The 23,755-nt window shown below is 35.2% G+C and overlaps 1 protein-coding gene across 1 annotated transcript in view; it reads right to left on the bottom strand.

The window, feature by feature from the left end:
- The window catches only part of FNBP1L (formin binding protein 1 like), a gene marked incomplete at its 5' end in the record, with an annotated part of 86,481 nt that overhangs the window by 26,077 nt on the left and 36,649 nt on the right, over window positions 1-23,755 (bottom strand). Inside the window, 4 exons of the mRNA XM_082615104.1 lie at window positions 5,690-5,752; window positions 6,551-6,698; window positions 7,959-8,012; window positions 23,653-23,749. Coding sequence (XP_082471230.1) covers window positions 5,690-5,752; window positions 6,551-6,698; window positions 7,959-8,012; window positions 23,653-23,749 — 362 coding nt within the window. The remainder of the gene's footprint in view (window positions 1-5,689; window positions 5,753-6,550; window positions 6,699-7,958; window positions 8,013-23,652; window positions 23,750-23,755) is intronic.

Genomic DNA, 23,755 nt, shown 5'->3' with positions numbered 1-23,755 from the left:
GTAGCAACATGGATGGACCTAGAGAATATCATACTAAGAGAGTAAGTCAGACAAATATTATATGATATCACTTATAAGTGGAATCTAAAAAATAATACAAGTGAATGTATATACAAAACAGAAACAGACTCACAGACATAGAAAACAAACTTACAGTTACCAAAGGGGAAAGGGAATAGGGAGATAAATTAGGAGTATGGGGTTAACAGATACAGACTACTATACATAAAACAGATAAGCAACAGGACTTACTATATAGCACAAGGAACTATATTCAATATCTTATAATAACCTATACTGGAAAATAATCTGAAAGAATTTATATATATATATAACTGAATAATTTTGCTGTACATCTGAAACCAACACAACATTGTAAACCAACTAAACCTCAATAAAAAAGAAAGTAACTTTAAGGTATTGCCACAGTGTATTTATTGTGTAAAATTACACACTACAGGTAAAATTTTTCTAAATTAGCAAAGAATTTTACTATTACAATCAAACCATGTGTCTTAAATATCAGATATCACAAGACTGTGAAGAAAAAAAATCAGAGGCATGACTGAGTTAATATTTATTATGTATCTCAATCTCTTTATAAGAAAAATAATCATATGTATTTTGAAATTTTTTATTTTAAGCTCATCTTAGGCAGGATTTTTTTGGTTTGTTTGGTGTTTTTTGTTTTGTTTTTATATGTTTGGTTGATTGGTTTTGGTGTTTGCTTGTTTTCCTTTTTTTTTTTTTTTTTCTGATGGAGTCCCAGTGTAGCTTAGAGTGTGGAAATATCCCTCCAAAGTGGTTTTGTGTTGTTTCTTCCAAGTGTCCCAGGAATACCGTCTGCCCAGAGTGGCCTCTACAATTTTTTTAATTTAATTCAAATTACTATGACTTTGCAAAACCTATTCACAACTGAGCATGTGATATATTTACTTTCCTGTGTATTTTTTTATCCTGAAGTTAATGTCTTTTTCTAAAATATTTGCTTTAGTTTTCAATGTACTTTTCTCTAATTCAACCCTAGTGTCCCCAGTTCTTTACATCTCTCCTCAGTTAATTCAAACATATTCAGAATTCTATCAATTTTATCTTCTTAATGAAATCAAGAACCCAGAGGTTTGTAACCTGTTAAAATTTGAACTGGTTACCAAACTAGGCCTACTGAATAACTGTTACCTTGGGATTTCCCTTCACCATTTCCTGGGGATTCCTTTCAATTCTCCCTTAATTCGAATCTCCTATTTCCTAGTTCCACACCTGCCCCTTTCTTGGTTCCTTTCTCTATTTTGTTAGAACACATTCAGCAGTAGCTTGCTAAAAGAAGCTTCCGAAAAGAGATAATTTTTTAAGTCTCCATGACTGAAAATGCCTTTCCATCTATTTTAATTGATAAAATTTGGCCAGGTATGAAACTCTGAGTAGGAAATCTTCTTTCTTCAGAAATGTAAAAGTACCACTCCACTGTCTTCTGGCTTCCTGATCCCATTCTGATCCCTGATCCTTTGCATAAAATATGTTTATTTTGTTTTGTTTTTTCTCTCTGGAGGTTGGTAGGATCTTCTCTCTCTCCTAATTGTTCTGAAATTTCATGAAGATATGTCTTGCTGTGAATCCACTGTGCTGAGCACCTGGAAAATCCTTTCCATCTGGAAACTCATGTCTTTCTGTTCTGGGGAAATTTTCTTGAATTAATTTTGCCTATCCATTTTCTATGTTTTCTCTTTTTTAAGATGCTTATTATCTTGAAAATGAATCTATAGGATGAGTCCCTCTAATTTTCTTATATTTTCTCTCATATTTTCAGTCTGTCATTTTGCTCTACTTTGAGAGATCTTCAATTTCATTCTTTCTAGTGAGCTTTTCATTTCTGCTACCATAAAGTTCTTTTTTGTTCTTTATATGTTCCTTTCTTTATAGTATCTTGTTCCTATTTCATGGATGTAATAACTTCTCTATTCCCTATGAAAATGTTAATAATAATTCTGGGTTTTGCTCGTTTTTGCTTTTTAATTTCTATTTCCTTTCACAGTCACTGTTTCTTCAAAGTTGCTTTTTTTTCTGCGTACTAGTTTTTCTGCATACTCTGGTGTTTACATTAGATGTTTTCTTTAAATGTCTGGGGATACCTGCCTATCTGCTCTTATTTTAAAAGCTAATTGGATTATGGCCTTTTCCTCTACAGTGATAAGGCCAGGCAGTTTCCTTGGAGAAACCATGGTGCCTGTATCTTTAAGCCTTTCCTCTCAAACTAATTAAATTCCACAAGAGGAGACTCTTCCAATTTCTTGTCTGGAAAATATATGCCTTGCTACCTGTATTCTGAGAATTACTCAGAAGAAAGCACAGGATGTCAACATTTTCTACTTACCTAACCAGTTACAATGTCAATTTCTTGTCTTGAGGATTACAAAACTATTCAGATAGTGCAAATCTCATAACTACAAGGTCAAAAGGTTTAAATTTCTCACAGGATACCTCCTACTCCTTGACTTTCAGATAGAGACAAGGTTTTTCCGCTACCTCCCTTGGCCAGTGGGCAGAGTTCCTGCCACCTTTGACTAAAGGTTTAGTCCTTCAAAGAGTCAAACTTTATACGGGGATTTCAGTTCCAACTCCCCAAACATACAGAGCTAAAACCTAAACTTTGTCAAAGTGTGATTACTAAACCCCAAGCCCTTAGCAAGGTCCTGTAAACCATACCCCAAAACCTCTATAACCACTTTTCAAATGCCACTGTATCAGCTCACACAACTATTGCTCTGGCTTTTAGTTTACCCTTAGTTTCTAGCAGTTAGAAATTTCCCTTTCTTTCAGGTAGCTATGCTAAGAGCTTAAAATACAATAAAAAATATTTTAGCTTTTATATCTAGGTATTTGTAGCCAAAAGTTGTCTGAGTTAGTTCAGTTTGCCTTATACCTAGAACCAGACATACCTGTAACTTACATCAAATAAATGTACTCAGAAATTTCTTATAAAAATTTAAAATGTTCTTACTATTTTGATTAGTATGATATCAAATGAGATAAAATTTATTCAAAGCATAAATATATCTGAATATACATAATATACAGAATATCACTTTCCTGTGAAGATTAAAATTAAATTTCCACATTTAATTCTCTGAAACTCAGTTCAGAGCTGTGTTTTCAAATTGAACAGCTATAGCTACTAATTTTGGTGTAATTTGAGGCAACTCATATACAACAATACTTTTATATTAAGTGTCCTATTGTTTGTGAAAAAATCTACCTACTAATTTCCTTGCAACAGCAAAAGAATCATGAGTACAGTAATATTAAAAATACTCCTTCCCTGAAAGATATTATATCATTATACAATACAGGGCTATACTCCAGAAAAGATTCTCCTTTCTTCATCCTTTGTGTCACAGGCTAATCAACAGCCACATCTACTCCCCTACTCTTTCTCAAAAGAGCCCACCTCCCTGCATGGAGGCTGAAAAGAGCTGAAAACTTGCTTTACCAGCCTTCCCACAGCTGGGGCATGGTCAAGTAATCTAATCCTGTCAAAGGCACCCATGAAGAATTCTGCTGGCATTTTCTGGGAAAGCTTTCCTTCCCTGATAAGAGGAAACAGAAGAGAAATGCTTTCTCTCTCCTGCTTCTGCATGCAGCTGAATGAGGATGTGGTGCTTGGCTGCTTAAATCAACTGTTGACCATAAAGGGACAAGCCTGAAGGAAAAGGCCATGGTCAAGACAGCAACGTGGACAGATAGAAAAAGCAGCCTTGGTGACATCACTGAGCTACTGACCAACTCTGGAACTGACCTGTTTCTGAGCTTTGTTCTTATAAACTCATATGATCTGTTACTTGGAACCACCTGATAGACCTGGCATTTCTGACGCTTCAATCTTCTCAATCTCTGACCATTCCTTCAAAATCTTCTTCACAGGCTACTGTCTTCTGCCCTCAATTTAAATGTCAGTGGGGCCTATTTTGTTTATCCTGGGTTAATAACTGTCTTTAAAATTTTTTTCTCAATGTTCAGTACTCTGTCACTAATTCAGTCTTTCTCTCCTACTTCTTTAAATATCCTCTCAATTACTGCAAACATGTTAGGAATTTTACAATTTCGTTTTCTTGATTAGACATGAAGATATGGGACTATAAAAGGGATCCTGCACATATTTCTACATATTACACAGAAATTATATTTGTGTCTCTTTCTTACTAGACTGCAGGCTCCACAAAAACAAGACCATATCATATTTGCTTTTGTACCAGACTCAATACATGTTACGGATAGCTTCAATAAACATGAGTTGAGCTGAACTCACCTTTATTTCACAATATTGTTAACGCCTTAAAGAAATCTCTCCTACATTTTTTGATGCTTGTTTCTTATGACCCTTATGACTTTTGCTTAATAACTAACAATTGTTCTAAAGGTAAGTCAGCACATATCAACAGGAATGATTTATGTCAACTCCAGTTTTTAAAGGGACCAATAACTCATGATTGTAGGAGTCTGTTATTTTGTGCAAATGAAAGACACACACACATACACATTCATTGGGTGGCAGATACTAAGGATGCTAGTTAAGGCAATTTAAAATTTAATAAATGTAAACACTCCCTAGAAGTCTTTCTGAAACCAATTAGAAAGAAAATCAAAACAAAAATGAAAACAGACTATTAATATACCTAAGAATTCTCAATCAGTACTGGTGATTAGAATCTTACATCAGTGACAGTTATATAGTAGAAATTTACTCTAAGCTTTTAACCCGTGCCTTTAAAAAAGAAAGAAAAAAAGCTGAAAACTGTACACGTATATGCATACTTTTTTTTAAATCTCAGACTTGTCCTTTTTCCAACAACCACAAGCTAAATTGATTAACATGAAAAACTCCCTTCAGCATAATTTTCAAGGAATACAGTGTCCATCATAAAAATATGCAGGGAAAGAGTAAACTGCTTGCTAACATGAGGGTTCAAGAAAGAATATTAATCTTATACGACAGTACATCATTTGGCAGAGCGTTTCAAGTAAAGAAAATAAAATGTTCCATGTAAACATCTTGGTTTTCAAATGACTGTATGCCAGGATATTTAAGAAAAACCACATTAAAGAGTACCTTTGGAAAGTTTTTAAAGTAAATAATTATTATGCTTTTATAATTTTGCCTTATAAAGTACTTTATTTCCTACAGTGAGACAGTCTATGACCAGCAGCCCAGTACTAGAAACATTCAATTATAGAATCACTGAACTGGAAAAAACATTTCATATAATCTAGTTCACTGTCTTCATTTTTCATTTGCTAAAACTGAAGTCAAGACAAAATCAGGTGCTAATAAGGAAAAGGCAGAAATAGAATCTAGTTTCTCTTAGTCTCAGTCACATGGTCTTCTAAGGTGTATCAATACTTCCTTATTACTTCTATCCTCTATCAATATTTTATAGTAACAACGGCAAAGTCAAAAAGAATCTTCCTAAATGTTTACAATTATCTGAAGATTATAGAATTGGTACAAGTACAGAACCATGTATAAAAAAAGGAAAACAGACAAAATGGTCTCATATTCTCTATTTACACCAATGTCAAATTATAAATAATACTACATTGAGAAATATTAAACTCAAATAGATATGAAGCATAAGAGCATTTAGAGCTAAATGCTACAAAATTTTATGTTAAACATGAAAACACTATAACTCACATTATCCATCTGTTTCCAGCACATGTCAAGGTATTGCTGAGCTTTTCGTCCCTCTTGAAGATGCTGAAGATCATAACAACAACCAAAAACACAAACAAAACAAATTTTTAAATTACAATTAAATACCAATTAAAGCCTAAAGTCCCCAAAAGGCTTTTCACTTAATTTTTTTTCAAGGTACTAATTATGTAAACTTTATCAAGACTTAGGAAGAGATTATTAGTAAAGCAAAAATTCTCTAAAATGCATTTTATAGACTATTATTTAAATATTTTAAATATAATCTTTAAGACAGATATAATCTCTTGGAAAATACATGATTATCTAAATAGGGGTTGACAAAGTTTTCTATAAAGGGTCAAATAAACATTTTAGGCTTTGCAAACCACATGGTCTCTGTCTCTGTTACAAATATTCAACTCTGCTAATATAATGCAAAAGCAGCCACACACAATATATAAGTGAATGAGTGTGCGCCTGTTCCAATAAAACTTCACGGTCACTAAAATTTGAATTTCATATAATTTTCACATGTCATAAAATATTCTTTTTTTCATTTTCTTTTCAACTATCTAAAAATGTAAAAACCATTCTTAGCTCATGGTAACTAGGAAACAAAAACAGGCAGTAGGCTAGATTTGTCCCACTGGCTGGAATTTACCAGACCTCAGTCTTAAATCCAAAAGGATCACAAATTAGCAAGAATGTCTTGAGATAATTTTAGCTAGAAGAAATTTAGAGAAATAGAAAACCAGTTTATGCTGTATGACTATACATTATTTTAAAAAGCAAAGTAATTACTTCATTTCTGTGAAAATATTTCATATACTATTATCACTGTATAAAAATGATAAGAATTACCATTTTTCTTTCAGTTTTCAGATCATGAGCATATCTCATTAATTCACCATAAACTCTGTGCGCCATTTCTTCTGCTACTACTTCTCGCTGTCCTGCATAGTCATTTAACTCGTTAAGGATGTTAAAAAAGGCTATACACGAAGTAAACCTGACAAAAACATATTAAAAATGGTGAAATTTATTTTTACTTTCATTATAAATGTTTTTGTGAGGTATAGATTGAGCCTCATACTTAACAAATTTTAACATATTCAACCTAAATCTCAGCTACTAGCTCTAAATTAACTTTGTATGGAAAGAATCCTGCTTAAGCTCAAGTTGTACATGTTTATATATCGTTGGGCAGTCTTAATTTATAAATAAAAGGATATGTGGGGTCAAAAAATAATAAGAATACTACCTGCAGGCTCTTTTAGCATACTGGAATCTCTTAAGTTGCCAATTAACTGGCCTGAGCTTGGGAATGAACTTGGTTGGATTCCTAGGCTTGGCAGCTGAACATATTACAGAGATGATATGCTTGCTCTAGAGGACAGAACCTGCCAATTATACCACTCAAATGCATCTCAATGGGTGATCTACAGAACAATTTTGCTATCAGCTCTGGACACAGCTGCCTGTATGCCTGCCCACATCCTGAATGCAAGTGAAGTGCCGCTATGGTTGGCACCACAGAGGGGTAAGAAGGGGCAAAAATAAGGGTAAAAAAAAATGTGTGTGGAGGGCAGGAGAGAAACAAAGAGAATCACTGTATTAAAATGTATAGATCTACTTGAATACACTGCGGGAACACTCTTACATAAGCTGAAGGTGGACAGCTCAGCTAGGACTCCATTAACACTAAACCTGAGAATCCTCTAACAACTGACAAATACACACAAAGTTGTTTTAAGTCTAGTCTCCTTTTGTTTCTGCATTTTACAACTATCCATGTATCCCCCTATTTAAGAATGCCAAAAAGCTCATAGGCAATTCCTAACCTTTTATTCAGAGTTCCAAAATTACCCTGAAAACCTTATTCCTTTTCATTACCCCTTTAAACTAACCAGCCAAATTGTTTTACTACCTGTAAAAGTAAAAGCAAGAATCTAACAAGCTGACAGCTACAAAATAAAGTATGGAAAAAATACCCTTTTCTTCTGGAGAAAAGTGGAGTCCCAGTCCACCTATTACTTAGAAATCACACTTGAACTATTCTAAAAAGCTATTATCAAGCCCACTGAAGTATGCAACCTCATAAGAAAAAACAGTAGTTTCCTCTTTCATAAACATTATGATTTTTTATTACAATAAACTTTTTAAAATCTTTATAAAAAGCTAATGGCATAATATTTATTTTACTAAATAACAAAAATATAGCTCTTCTTTTAAATTTTAATATGCAACAGTAAATAGGTATATAATTTACCTTGGCTCTTCATCTTTGGTGGAACGTTTGGGACAGTACTTCTTAACCAGATTTCTATAGGAAGAAGATTTTTAAAAATTTACTAAAAATACTGTTGTTGAAATTCAAATACTCTAAAAGTTTCCAATTTCATTAAATCAAGAATTTAATGATGTAAAACAATTAAGATAGCAACATGATCATCTATTACCATCGTAATAGACAATCATTACTTACATTTTCTCCTTAAAATACTGATTCCTGCAGAAAGAAATGTTATTTCTATGTTTATACGAGTGTAATAGTAACAATTTGGTTGATTATGCTATCAAACTAAAAAGAATTAAGAGGAAGAATAAAAGAAACAAAGTACTCAGTATATGAAACTGAGTTATGGCAGAAAGACAGGTATTTCAAGGAAATACTATCATTATTTTCTTTTGTAAATCAGGGATTATAATACTAACTAAGGTAAAATGTAAACAGATGCAGACCCACTACAGGATAAAAGAACCGTTCGTCAGTATCCTCTGTAAATCTACTTTTATGTGAAAATCACTATGTGATCCTTAACCTTCTCTTTCTTTAGGCAAATGAATTAATTCCAATTTGTAACTTTCTCTGCCTGTATCTATGTCCATTCTTGACAGTCTCGGACTAGAATGCTACCTCATTTCATCTTAGTAAAATGAGAGGTAGACAAGCACATGGACTCTGGAGTCAAACTGGACTATGTGGGTTTTGTGTGGTATCTGTGTGACCTTGGGCAATTTACTCACACTCTTTGTGCCCAGTTTTCTATAAATGGTGATACACAGTACCTCTAACCCATAAGGTTATGAGAATTAAAGTAGATAATATTTGCAAAGCATTAGCCACAGTCCTTTATACCATGCTCCTGAAAATATGATTCATGGACCAGTAAAGGTCCACAGACTCTTCGTTACCTATCCCACAACAAGCTAAGTACAGAAGTTGAGAGTAGTTTTATAAATGTTGAATTTAACAGTAAAAAAAAGTAGGGCCTGTATTTCATATGTCTCTTTTTATGTCATTTTTTCTAGCATTAAATTTTTATTGTATTTTATAAAAGCATCAGTAGAAACTTTAAAAGAAACTAGTCCATCATCACAAATAATTTGAGAAGTACTGGTTTAAACTATAATATCCATGGAAATCAGCAATTATGAGGTAACTGATTAACTTATTATGGTTATAACCACAGTCTCCAACCTATAAATGGGTTGCATTCTGGAAATTACTTTTAATGTCAGTGATTTTCAACCATGAATCCATGAATTACTTTAAATAAAAACAAGTCAAACTTGGGCGAAGAACATTCCAAAGAGCAAGCAGTTTCAAATTCTGAACACAATTTTGTATATCAACATTTTAAGCATTGTTTAGAGTTATAGGCTATAATTGACATTTGTTGTCTATGCCTACCTACATCACTCACTATACTTTTTTATTCTGTAACAGTTTGTGGCAGACATATTTCTGCTCATCAAAGAACCCTATTATTTCACACATTTTCCAGCACACTTGCAGTTAGGCAGAACCATGTGGCTAATTTTGTATAATGGGCTGTTAGCTCTGTGTTAAGTACCAAGCTAAAGCATTATAGCTCATGCATAAACGTCTGGGCTTCTTCATTCCCTGATGAAGCAACTGTGGAGCCTTCATGTTAAGATCAAGATGAAAACAGTATGGATTCTTGAGTTACCACATGGACTACCAGAGTTATCACCTAGCTTTGTGGTTGACTTTGCATGAGCAAGAAATAAGCTTTTGCTGTGTAAAGTCCCTGAGATTTGGGAGTTATTATTCTAGTACAGCCTAGCATAACCTAAACTACAGCTCCTCTATTGTCATGTCTACATAATTGTGGTGGGTTGGTCACATATAACAGTCCAGGAACACTTATTTGATCCAGGCCCATTAATCCAGGCCAAAGTCAATGCTAAAATTTCCGCTGAAATTCTTGGTAAGATATGTTTTTTCTTTTTTTAATTTTTATTTTATATTGGAGTATAGTTGATTAACAATGTTGTGTTAATTTCAGGTGTACAGCAAAGTGATTCAGTTATACATATTACATATATCTATTCTTTTTCAAATTCTTTTCCCATTTTGGTTATTATAGAATACTGAGCAGAGTTCCCTGTGCTGTACAGTAGGTCCTTGTTGTTCATCAATATGTTCTCTTTATGCTGAAGCTAAGTTGATAGGACACAATCCTGGAGCCCCCACGTGTAAAGAGCCTACTTGGGTATTAAATCAACAGAAAGGACAACAAAACCAAGAGAAAAAGAGAGAAATTCTTACTTTTCTGAGTACCCAGATCCCTAAACTTTTCAGTCAAATAAGCCATAAATTCCTTTCTTTGCTTAAACCAATATGACTTGGGCTTCTGACACTTGAAAAAATTATGACTACTACCACAGACATTAACACAAAAGTCTTAACTTACTCATAGCTTACACACACAACACTAATTTGAACTCTAGCTTCTGGGAGGAAGAGCACAAATATCACAAGAGGGAAGGGGAAGAAGAAGAAAGTAATATTACTTTTACCTTTTGAGCATGCACAGTTAATCCTCAGCAATTTTTTTAAATTTGTCTTGCCTCTCTTATGTAAAGTCACCCATCTACGGGAAACTCTTCCCAAGCCCCAATAAAGCCCTCAGAAACCATATACAAGCCACTAAGACTCCATCCAAGCCTACCCTGCCACTAGAAAAACTACAGCATGGTCCAAAATGTTCTTATATTCCACTAAATCAAAACTTCTATTCTAGGAAAACATATGCCCTAGAAGAAGACACAACAAATTATTAATAGTACTCATTTCTAGGGAGAGGGACTGGGAAGTGACTCAAATTTAAATGTGTTACAGTGATCATATACTGTTTTTTAATTTAAAAAAATTAATGATAAAAGCATACCAAAAGAATTTATCCCCTCAAAGCAGCTGATCTCAGTTGGGCCTTCTAAGAAAACAGTCTGAAGTCAGCAAAAATACACACCAAGGTGTGACTGGTTACTAAGTCCCACAAATCCTTGCTTTGAATTTTTAACATAATATGCTTATTAGGTCAAATAAATCTCTGGCTTGTCTCAAATATGTAAGTGTAAAACAGGCAGGTTCCTCCTAAACTAAAAGTATTTTAGGCAATTCATCTCTCTCAAGAAATCTTCCCTTAGAACCCTCTTGCACTGTTGGTGGGAATGTAAATTGATACAGCCACTATGGAGAACAGTATGGAGGTTCCTTAAAAAACTAAAAATAGAACTACCATACGACCCAGCAATCCCATTACTGGGCATATACCCTAATTCACAAAGAGTCATGTACCACAATGTTCATTGCAGCTCTATTTACAATAGCCAGGACATGGAAGCAACCTAAGTGTCCATCTACAGATGAACGGATAAAGAAGATGTGGCACATATATACAATGGAATATTACTCAGCCATAAAAAGAAACAAAATTGAGTTATTTGTAGTGAGGTGGATGGACCCAGAGTCTGTCATACAGAGTGAAGTCAGAAAGAGAAAAACAAATACCATATGCTAACACATATACATGGAATCTAAAAAAAAAAAAAAGGTTCTGAAGAACCTAGGGGCAGGACAGGAATAAAGATGCAGACGTAGAGAATGGACTTGAGGACACGGGGAGGGGGAAGGGTAAGCTGGGATGAAGTGAGAGAGTGGCAGGGACATATATACATTACCAAATGTAAAATAGATAGTTAGTGGGAAGCAGCCACATAGCACAGGGAGATCAGTTTGGTGCTTTGTGACCACCTAGAGGGGTGGGATAGGGAGGGTGGGAGGGAGACGCAAGAGGGACGAGATATGGGGATATATGTATATGTATAGCTGATTCACTTTGTTATAAAGCAGAAACTAACACACCATTGTAAAGCAGTTATACTCCAATAAAGATGTTAAAAAAAAAAAGAAGAAATCTGCCCTTAGAACCCTCCTACACCGTTGGTGAGAATGTAATTGGTACAGCCACTATGGAGAACAGTATGGAGGTTCCTTAAGAAACTAAAAATAGAGCTACCGGGCCTCCCTGGTGGCGCAGTGGTTGAGAGTCCACCTGCCGATGCAGGGGATACGGGTTCGTGCCCCGGTCTGGGAGGATCCCATATGCCGCGGAGCGGCTGGGCCCGTGAGCCATGGCCGCTGGGCCTGCGCGTCCGGAGCCTGTGCTCCGCAACGGGAGAGGCCACAACAGTGAGAGGCCCGCATACCGCAAAAAGAAAAAATAAATAAATAAATAAAAATAAAAATAAAAATAAAAATAGAGCTACCATATGATCCAGCAATCCCACTCCTGGGAATATACTGGAGAAAAACATGGTTCAAAAGGACACATGCACCCCAGTGTTCATTGCAGCACTGTTTACAATAGCCAAGACATGGAAGCAACCTAACTATCCATTGATGGATTAGTGGATAAAGAAGATGTGGTACATATATACAACGGAATATTACTCAGCCATTAAAAAGAATGAAATAATGCCAGTTGCAGCAACATGGATGGACCTGGAGATTATCATACTAAGTGAAGTAAATCAGACAGAAAGACAAATATCATATGATATTGCTTATATGCAGAATCTTAAAAAAAGATACAAATGAACTTATTTACAAAACAGAAACAGACTCACAGACTTAAAGAACAAACTTATAGTTATCTACAGTTTTCTGGGGTGGGGGAGGGGAAGGGGGAGGGGAGGGATAGACTGGGAGTTTGGATTGACATGTACACACTGCTGTATTAAAAATAAATATCCAACAAGGACCTACTGTCTCAGCTCAGTACTCCGTAATAACCTAAATAGAAAAAGAATTTGAAAAAGAATAGATACATGTGTATGTATAATGGAATCACTTTGCTGTACATCTGAAGCTAATACAACATTGTTAATCAACTATACTCCAATATAAAATAAATATTAAAAAAAAAGAAAAAGAAATCTGCCCTTAGTGTCAGTTTCCCTAGGCTACTGTTTTTGAAAAAATTTTCCTCTCTTCTAAGTCCAGAGATTCTCCAAGTAACCAATTATGATAGCAGTTTTTATATGTAAGACATGTTTTGAATAGCATGTTATAAATCAGGAATTAATTAAAACCAAGTTTTATACAGATACAATACATATTATAGAAATTATAATAGATGTCATAGATAAGCTGATACTTTGTTTTGATGTGTGTGTGTTTCATCCATGTTTTCTAAGAACCTTAGGATCATGCACTATGATCCTAAGAGGAATTAACACTCTTCCTTCAGTAGCCTGAGAAGGCTTCTAAATGTAATGGGTTTCTCCAAATATTATAGTATTCTCTATATATCCTAATTATACATGTGATATTAAATATATCGTACTACTTAATTTATATTTAAATTGCTGATTTTAATATTTTTTACCCATTCTAGTTTTGTCATGTTTATATTTGAGTTTTAGTGAAAATTATAAAGTATTCCAAGTAATTTCTCAAAACTTTAATTCACTTTTCTTTAAACTACATTTTACAGTTAAATGATGAGGTACAAGATACCTCAAAAAATTTTAAGCAGAAAATCACCTCTATACGTTTTCAATCTTTCAACATTTGAGAGGCTCTGAGCTCTAATTACTGTTTAACACGTGATCAATACCATATTTATTTGTAAAATGGGACACAAATCATACTATGGCAGAAGGGTAGTATTAGATATCTGAGACTGACTAGTATCCCTTTTCTTAATTGCCGTCCCTATATCTAATGGTTAACATGTTTAGGAATTACCAGATTAAGACAAATGGCCCTATTTGTGGGCCTCAGCTAAGTGATCCAGAGATAGAAAACTGAATCTAGCTGGGCCAAAGAGTTCTCTTACTGGAGTTTTTAAGTGTTTGGACCTGATACAGCTTTGAGGTCAGTACGAGAGCTGAATCTCTGAGACATAAAACTGAATGTTGGTGAGTATATTTCCTGCCATGTGGAGAAAAAAGGCCAGTCTGCACTGAAAGCATGAAGCCAACACATAAAAAAAGGAGCGTGGAGGGGGGGAGAAGGAAGGAGGGAGGGAGGGAGGGAGGGAGGAAGGAAGACAACAAAGGTCTCTGGCTCTCTGGCTGTGCCTCAGATCCTGACTTTTTTTTCCCCGGTGACCTAGTTGCATCCCAGGACTTCCAGCAGCTAAACTGTTCAACCTCTTCTTGAACTCAAGTTAAAAAATCAAATCAAAAAAAAAATCAAAGCAATAAAAGACATCAATAAATAAATCGATAAATATCTCTTCTCAATAAATTTACCATTAAACAAACTAGCTCACTGGGGTTTCCATCACTTACAGACACAAATCTTTCCTCATATAGTGGAAAACGGAATGTAAAAGATATCCACATACAAGAGAATGAAGTTGTACCCCTACCTTACAACCATATAAAAACATTAACTCAAAATGGGTCAAAGATCTAAACACAAGAGCTAAAACTATAAAACTCTTAGAAGAAAACATAGGGGAAAGCTTTACAACATTGGATTTGGCAATGATTTCCTGGATATGACACCAAAAGCACAGACAACAAATGAAAAAATAGATAAACCAAACATCAAAATTTAAAACTTTTGTGCATCAAAGCCCACGATCAACAGAGTGAAAAGGAACAGCAGAAAGGATCTGCAAGTCATATATCAGATAAGAGGTTACAGTCCAGACTGTATAGAGAACACCTAAAACGCAATAATAAAAAAATAAATAATCCAATTTAAAAAATTGGCAAAGAATTTGAATAGCATTTCTCCAAAGATATACAAATGTCCAGCCAAGCATATGAAAAAATACTCAGCATCACTAATCATTAGGGAAGTGCAAATCAGAGCCACAATGAGATTTCTTACACCCATGAGAATGGCTACTGTCAAGAAAAAAGAAAGAAAGAAAACACCCATAAAATATTAAGCGTTGGCAAGGATGTGGAGAAATTAGAACCCTTGTGCATTGCTGGTAGGGATGCAAAATAGATCAGCCACTGCAGAAAATAGTATGGTAGTCCTCAAAAAAATTAAACATAGAATTACCATAAGATCTAGCAATTCCTCTTCTAGGTATATTGCCAAAGAATTGCAAGTAAGGACTCAGATATTTGGACACCATGTTCATAAAATCATTACTCATAATACAGAAAAGGTGGAAAAACCCCAAATGGTCATCAACAGATGAATGGATAAACAAAGTGTGGTATTATCTGTACAATGGAATAATATTCAACCTTAAAAAGGAAGGAAATTCTGATACATTTCCCAACATGGATAAACCCTTACAACATTATGCTAAGTAAAATAAACCAGTCAAAAAAAAACTACTGTATGATTTCACTTATGCAGTACCTAGAGTAGTCAATTTCACAGACACAGAAAGTATTAATAGAATTGCCAGAGCCTAGAGGAAGGGGAAAATGGGGAGCTGTTTAATAGGCAGAGTTTCAGTTTTTCAAGATGAGTAAGTTCTAGGAATTGGTCACAAAGCAGTACGAATATACTTAATATACATATTTATATTTCAGCTTAAGATACAGCTGAAATACACACTTAAAAATGATTGAGAGTAAATTTCACGTTAGGTACATTTTACCACAATTTTTAAAAATTGAATGTAGGGATTCCCTGGTGGCACAGTGGTTGAGAGTCCGCCTGCCGATGCAGGGGACATGGGTTCGTGCCCTGGTCCGGGAAGATCCCACATGCCGCGGAGCGGCTGGGCCCGTGAGCCATGGCCGCTGAGCCTGCACGTCTGCAGCCTGTGCTCCGCAACGGGAGAGGCCACAACAGTGAGAGGCCCGCGTACCGCAAAAAAAAAAAAAAAAAGAAAAAAAAAAGAAATTTGAATGTAAAAAAAGTGATTACTACAAGTAGTATTAGACAAATTCTGAATACTGTATTTGTTTTTTTAAGGGACATGCTTCATTCTCATTATACCTCTACTGGTGGTAAATGGTGAAATAGACTGATAACAAGAAGAAATAAGAGGACTGAAATATTTATGCCTGAAAGACCTAGGAGAAGAAAAACCAAATAAGCTTCAATGGATGTGAAGGTAAACGAAGTATTTCATTTCTTAAAAATGCCAGTTCCTAATTTTGCTTGATCTTTAGCATGTCAAGGATACACAGTATCTAAAATATGAAGGGGACTATGCATTTATGGTATCAGCTTCATAGTTTATACCCAAAGAATATATTCAACAATTCATTGCTATTTAGGATGTGATAGGCATAACAATGTGATCTCTAATCAACCTGCAAATCTTCCAGAAGAATATTTTCAGGCATGTTCAAGACAGAAAAGAGGAAAATTATTTTATTGCTCAATTTAGACTGAGGAAGGAGCAGATTGGCACAGACTTAAGTATCATACTTTTCAGAGAAATTTTGTTCTGCAAGTTGATAACTTCTGTTTTCCTTCTAAATATTAGATTCTTAAAGCAGAACTATATAACACAGTCCTAGCTTCAAGTCAGCAGCTTAATCTATCTGATTTGCCTATATTTTAAACCTATAGGATCATGAAATATACATTTTGTCTCATTTTAGACACTCCTACACAATTCAAATGGCTAAACAAATAACTTAGAAATAAAACTATTAAAGGCATTATGAAAGAGCTAAGAGATTAAGTGATCTATATAGCCAACATCATTGACAACCTTCTTATTTCTCTATAGTTGTTTAAACAAGATCCTTAAATTCTTTTCACTGGAAAGCTCACTATCAAAATGTTTACCACAACTGGGTTGAACTTATTTTCTTTCTTAAGAGCTTTATGTTTTACTTGTTAGGTTCTGCTTCATTTTTTAAGGAAACAGTTTAATATAAAAATCAGGAATAGGCTTCATGATTCTTGTTAAGTTGATGAGCTTGAATTTCTTGACTAGTAAAGCAGTAGAGTTCATTGATCGAATCATTTCACAAAAGTTTACTGTTGTATGCTTACTACAGGGCAAGTACTCTACAGGTCTTAGAAATACAAGAGAAGATCAACAAACTCTTGTGAAGATTAAATGAGATTGCATCCTACATAAACTGAAAATGACAAACAACCCTAATGCTGCAAATGTAGGTTAGTAGTCTAGTGGATAATTAAGTTGGGGGTTGGGGGCATCTTTTAGGTATAACAGAATGAACTGAGATAAAATTAGAGCTCCAGGGCACACAAAAAGTACAAGGATAAGAGCAGAAAAAAATGCCAATGATCAAAAAACAAACAGCTAGAAAACTGAAAACAAAAATAATTTTTTTTAATTAAAAAAAACAAATAAAAAACAAAAAAACCAAACAGCTAAAATATTGTAACGATAAGTATATGAAGTCCAAATCAAACATATCAAGAAAATATAGCTATATTACATTAAAAAAAGGTTCTCCAATTGTCATGCTATTTCCTCTCCTCTGATAAACCACCAGAAGAAAACAGCTAATAGAGTTAAGGAGAATATTAAAGGCAAAAAGCAGAGAGAACTAACATTATGCTATCCCTAGCTCCAATTTATAATAGGTTATAGGAATAATAAAAGTAAAAAGTGTTTATCTTAAATTCTCATAATTAAATTTTTAAACTTCCTTAATGACAAGTACATTTTCTTAAAAGGAAGGACTTCTAAAATGTTAACCTATTATTTTAACCTGTTCTTATCTTTATGGAAAAAAAGATACAACTAGCCCTAAATTTATGAAGTACATAATTTAATTTATATTTAATTGAATTTCTATAATTTAATTATTTATAATTAATTGTTACATTATAAACATGTGTTAGTTGGCAAGAGTATGTTACGTAGTTTTTAGATAATTTATTATTTTCCCTAGTAAAATACCTTAGAAACCCAAAGATGTCTCAATGGCCCTAGGTACTGTTGATAGAAAAAAAATCCTCTTCAATGAGAATTAGTCATTCTCCCTATGCTGACAGGCAGCACCAAGTACTCAGACTCTGCAGCTAGATTTGAGCCAGCGAGCTCTTTCTTCACCTCTCTGTAACTCAGTTTCTTAATGTATAAAGTAATACCAACATCTCATTGGGTTTTTATGAAAATGAAATATATTATAAGATGTGTAAAAGCACTGAGAATAGTGCTGGCACATTAAATCCTATGTTAAGTGTTAAGTAAATACCAAAAAGTGCTTGTTCTGTGCCAGGGACTATTCTAGAAGTTAGGAATAAGCACTGCACAGAACAAACAAGAATCTTTTTCCTTTGTGGAGTTTATCTTTTATTAGGGAGATTATTTTCTAGAATTAAGAGGCAAAAATTATTTAGCCAGTAAGTCATCTGGATACAGGCACCTAGATATTTACCAGGCAGGCTCAGGAACTACCAGAGACTGACAAGAATGAAAGAGTTCCCACAAGATCTAATTCTATGAAGAAAATTAATATAGGGAATAGTTCCTCCTGCTTGTATCCAGATGCCAGTCTTAGGGTTTACTACATTAAGCAGTTTGATCAAAAACTCAGGGGAGGCCAAAGAGTCACAAGTTAAACAATGGCCCACCAAAGAATAAAAGTAATCTCTACTTTCCACAAGTCAGTACAAAGATGAGCTCCCCAGGTTCTTCGGAGACTAAACAGTGAGATAGGAATAGAAAATTCTGATAAAGAGACATGAGAAAATAAAGACTAAATAGAAAATAGAAACTGGTTTTATTTGCATTATTCTATATCTAAGCCTATTCTAAATATTTGGGACAGCTCTTAGTAGAGCAATCTCTTCACATTGATGTATATGACATAAACTCTAGTATGGACAGAAAGCAGTACACGGTCAAAGGTTCACCATATAGTTAGAGATCCTAATTTCTAAACTAAAGTGAAACACAGGTCATTCAATTATTTATACTTTCAACTTACATTCACTCAGCTCTAGAGGTACCAGCTATGTTGCCAGGGTTGGCAAGGTACAGAAATAAAAATAAGATCCAAGAAATTTGGAGAGATTTCTGTTCTGGTTAAGGTAAGAGTAAGTTTTAGGCTTCCCGCTGTCCAACCGATTTCTCTTCCAGTACCACGCTGTCACGTTTGAACCAAAAAGGAATGATCTGGGGTAGAAGTAGGGGAATATAATTTCATGCAGCAATCTCTATGATAGAATTTAATGCTGTAATTATTTTTACTAGAAAAAAATGATACATACTATTATGTATCTAGAGCTTCTTTTTTTCACTTAAGAAAATTTAGTCAATCTCTGTCATACAAATATAATATTATAAATTTATTAGAAGAATGACTGATATCAGTTTTTTGTCTGCAAACAAAAAACATTCTACCAAGTGATTCAAAGTCCCACTTGTTATCCATCAAAATAGACATGGTTCAACTGTTTTTTCTTTTATACAACAGGTTCTTATTAGCTATCCATTTTATACATATTAGTGTATACATGTCAATCCCAATCTCCCAATTCATCACACCACCAGCACCCCCCCCCGCCACTTTCCCCCCTTGGTGTCCCTACGTTTGTTCTCTACGTCTGTGTCTCTATTTCTGCCCTGCAAACCGGTTCATCTGTACCATTTTTCTAGGTTCCACATATATGCGTTGACATACAATATTTGTTTTTCTCTTTCTGACTTACTTCACTCTGTATGAGTCTCTAGATCCAGCCATGTCTCTACAAATGACTCAATTTCGTTCCTTTTTTTTTTTGCGGTACGCGGGCCTCTCACTGTTGTGGCCTCTCCCGTTGCGGAGCACAGGCTCCGGACGTGCAGGCTCAACGGCCATGGCTCACGGGCCCAGCCGCTCCGCGGCATGCGGGAGCTTCCTGGACCGGGGCACGAACCCATGTCCCCTGCATCGGCAGGCGGACTCTCTACCACTGAGTCACCAGGGAAGCCCTCAATTTCATTCCTTTTTATGGCTAATATTCCATTTTATATATATATATATATATATATATATACACACACACACACATACATACACGCACCACATCTTCTTTATCCATTCATCTGTCGATGGGCTCAACTGTTTATAACTATGTCTCCAAACATGATTAGATGCTTTATTTTTTTTTTATTCCTGTCCTCAAACCACTACCAAAAATGAAGCAATACCAAACTAAAATAAAGTTAAACCAAAGCCATCAAAACAGACAAACAGAAGACAGAGAATAAACTGGGAGTGCCAAAATTATACTGCAAATTAAATTTATGCAAATAAAAAATACATATTTACAAAAAATATATTGCAAAATTTAACCCTGCAATATATTTGAAATGTAAATATTTAACATTCTGAATATAGTTGTTATTCAGGAGACAAAAGAGCTGCCTCACTATGAAAAGAAACTGTCCTGGGCTTCCCTGGTGGCGCAGTGGTTGAGAGTCCGCCTGCCAATGCAGGGGACACGGGTTCGTGCCCCATTCTGGGAGGATCCCACATGCTGCGGAGCGGCTGGGCCCGTGAGCCATGGCCGCTGGGCCTGCACGTCCGGAGCCTGTGCTCTGCAACGGGAGAGGCCACAACAGTGAGAGGCCCGCGTACCACAAAAAAAAAAAGAAACTGTCCTCTGCAGTAGCAAAAACAGGAGGGAGTCAACCAAAAGAATTTTTCCCATTAAAGAAGAGGAAATAAACAAGGCACACTTCTTCCCTTTGGACAAAACAGATACTATAAAGAGTAGCTGATAATCCAGTCATTTACTAAGCATTCATCCAAAGCAGCAAATCTCAATGTAGAGAAAGGGAAGGGAGTAGATGGTTTTCAAGTTACACAAGCCTCCTCCCAACTCTTCCTTATTGGAATTCCTCAACACCTTCCAATAATCCTGCTCTTGCTGAGAATCACTGCAAGTGAGAGCCACTGTTAGGATGAACGTGTACTAAATTTCTTTAGTCTGCTGGGACAGAAAAAAGATGCAAATCACTTAACCTGAGCATCTGTACATGACAAAACCTACTTTCTCACTACAATATTATATTTTCATATCATGGAATTGTGGGTTCTAGCCACTCCTGCTTCAAAGAAGTGGTGTTAAAATCTCTTTTTGCAAGTTAAATGAAAATTATAACTGTTATTATCAGTCACAAAACAGAAAGGCAAACAAGTTTTCCATTTGATTACAGTCCTGTTACTCTGGTAAAACCTTGGCCATCCTGAAACCCTTGAGGCCCAAGTTATTCTGGACAATTAAACATTGCAGATTGCTGAAGGTTTACCTTATAAATTACCAATTTTTATTCTATAATTTGTGATAGGATTCTTTTGAAATATACCATCTTCTTTGCTTAAGATTACACAATTGTTGAAAAGACTTCAATAATTTAAAAATACAAGTGAAAAGTGTAAGTTCCTTCCCTTCTCATCCCCCCACTCTCATTCCTCAGAGGTAACCAGTGTAAGACAATTTGGGGTGTACCCTTTTAGACCTCTTCAGAATACATACAAATTTTACACATAGCTATATACTCAAGCTCAAGTAAGCAAGGAGGTCTTGCTGTACATTCAGTTCTGCAACTTGCTTTCTACACTGACAGCCTGAGTAGCCTTTTAAATATGCTGCTACACCTGACTTTTTCAAATTGCATATTCCACAGTATTTTTCATCATTCCCTTACTGACAGGTACCTTTAGGCTGGAAACAATTTTTTCATCTGTTGTTTGCAATCTTTTAATCTTTTCTTTATTATTTGGCACTTCACACTGCCATCACATCACTGTACCGTCTGTAGCATTTACTTTCTTTACTTCTATTGGAATACTTAGAAACCAGAAAACTTAATGTGCTAGAGTTGAGATCAAATCATAAAGTAAATGAGGGAAATTTTTCATTGTTTACGCATGAATACATTTTTTATTGTTATTTTAACTTTTCAGAGGTTCTTAACACTTCCAGATTCCTGAACGGTAAAGTTCCCAAGTCAAAACTTTTGGACAGGTAAAATATCATCATAATTATTATTAATATACTAGGTTCCCTGTTTATATTTCCATACGGAAATTCCTTTGTTTAAAAAAAACACAGGAAGCAAATGGATCATGAAATTAGCATGATGCTACTATTTCAATAGATGTCATAATAGTAGTATGTATATCATTATAAACGTAAGTAACCTATTCATCATACTAGCCTATTTCATCCCTACACCCAGTCAGCTCCTTGCATAAACTGCTACAAATGGTGGACATATGTGGTTTATCACTCAAATATCCCCCTTCCTTCTGTGATCCACTACCTTAAATTTCTTTTGGGCACCTATCCCTTCCCCCACCATTAGCTATAAATCAATCTAATATTCTCAGTTCGGTGAATTGTTCTGGATAAGCATATAATCTAACCAGGGTCAGCAAGACAAAAGGAGACTTTTGCTGGGATTTCAGGAGAAAAGAAGTTGATACATGCTTGTACTCTGCTCTCCTTCCATCTTCTTCCTCTCCCTTCTTTCACTTTCTTCTTTCCCCCTTTCCTTCCCTCTCTCCTCCCCCAAATGCACAAAAGAGAAGACCATCATTCTTCCCCAGGATGTAGGGGTATGAAGATATGAAATCTAGAGCTATGGGGGTAAAAAGGATGGTACTGAATGAAATCTGAGGATAACAAGGGGAAGCAGAGCCAAGAAATGGAGCCTAGACACATTTGACCCATTAGTCAAAATATGCCTAGACTTTTTACTCATGTGTGCCTTGTGGGTTGGATTTTTCTGTCACTGTGCAATATAAAGAATCCTAATCCCTCCAGCTAGAACCTTATATTGTTATCTAGTCTTCAAGCTTCAAACACCATTTTTATTGAATAAGTTGCAGCAAAACTACTTGTCAGGTTGTGGTCTAACACCGATTTTCTGCTTAAACAAAATCTTAAGATAAATTCCATTTAAGATTAAAATTTTCCCTTTAAAACTTTTATCTCCTAACACATATTCCAAAATCACTTTCATCAGTAATATCTATCTATCTATCTCTTTATTTATGGCCGTGTTGAGTCTTCGTTGCTGCGCGTGGATTTTCTCTAGTTGCGGAGAGCGGGGGCTACTCTTCATTGTGGTTCACGGGCTTCTCATTGCAGTGGCTTCTCTTGTTGCAGAGCACAGGCTCTAGGTATGCAGGCATCAGTAGTTGTGTCTCGCGAGCTCTAGAGCACAGGCTCAGTAGTTGTGGCGCACAGGCTTAGTTGCTCAACAGCATGTGGGATCTTCCCGGACCAGGGATCGAACCAGTGTCCCCTGCACTGGCAGGCAGATTCTTAACCACTGCACCACCAGGAAGTCCCTATATATCTAGTTTTTGACACAAACTCAGCTCATCACACTCACTTTCTAAGTCTTCGAAACTCTAAAGAAATGAGAAACTGGAGAACTCTTCAACACTTTGCAAAGATTACTAAAGCAAAAAGTTACAGGGGAATAAAACTGTAAAGCACAGAATTAATACCCAGGTATTTCTTTTTCCTGGAATTTTGCTTCCTGATTTTATGACTTTAAGTACCTTTCTGGAATGAAAGCTACTCATGATCTAGCTAGCCAATATTCCTTCTGATACTAGGCAATGATTTAATTAAATGAGTCATTAAAACAAACCAGTTCCCTAGTTCAATCTAATGCTGATGAAAAACACAGAAATTAACCTCTGGTATATCACATTTATCTAACACCCAACTATTTAAACATGTAATTTCATTTCTGAGAACTGAAAAAAAAAATGTAACTTACCTCAATTGTTTTGCATAGTTCTGTTCAATTTCTATCCTCTCTTTAACAAATTTGGCGTATCTTTCCAAGAAGTCAATTCCCCACTGTGTATGCTTGTCTAAGC

The sequence above is a fragment of the Mesoplodon mirus genome (genome assembly GCF_964341445.2).
Source record: "Mesoplodon mirus genome assembly, chromosome: 3".
Taxonomy (NCBI): domain Eukaryota; kingdom Metazoa; phylum Chordata; class Mammalia; order Artiodactyla; family Ziphiidae; genus Mesoplodon; species Mesoplodon mirus.
The sequence above is the reverse complement of the archived record's forward strand: the minus strand, read 5'-3'. Positions and strand labels throughout refer to the sequence as shown.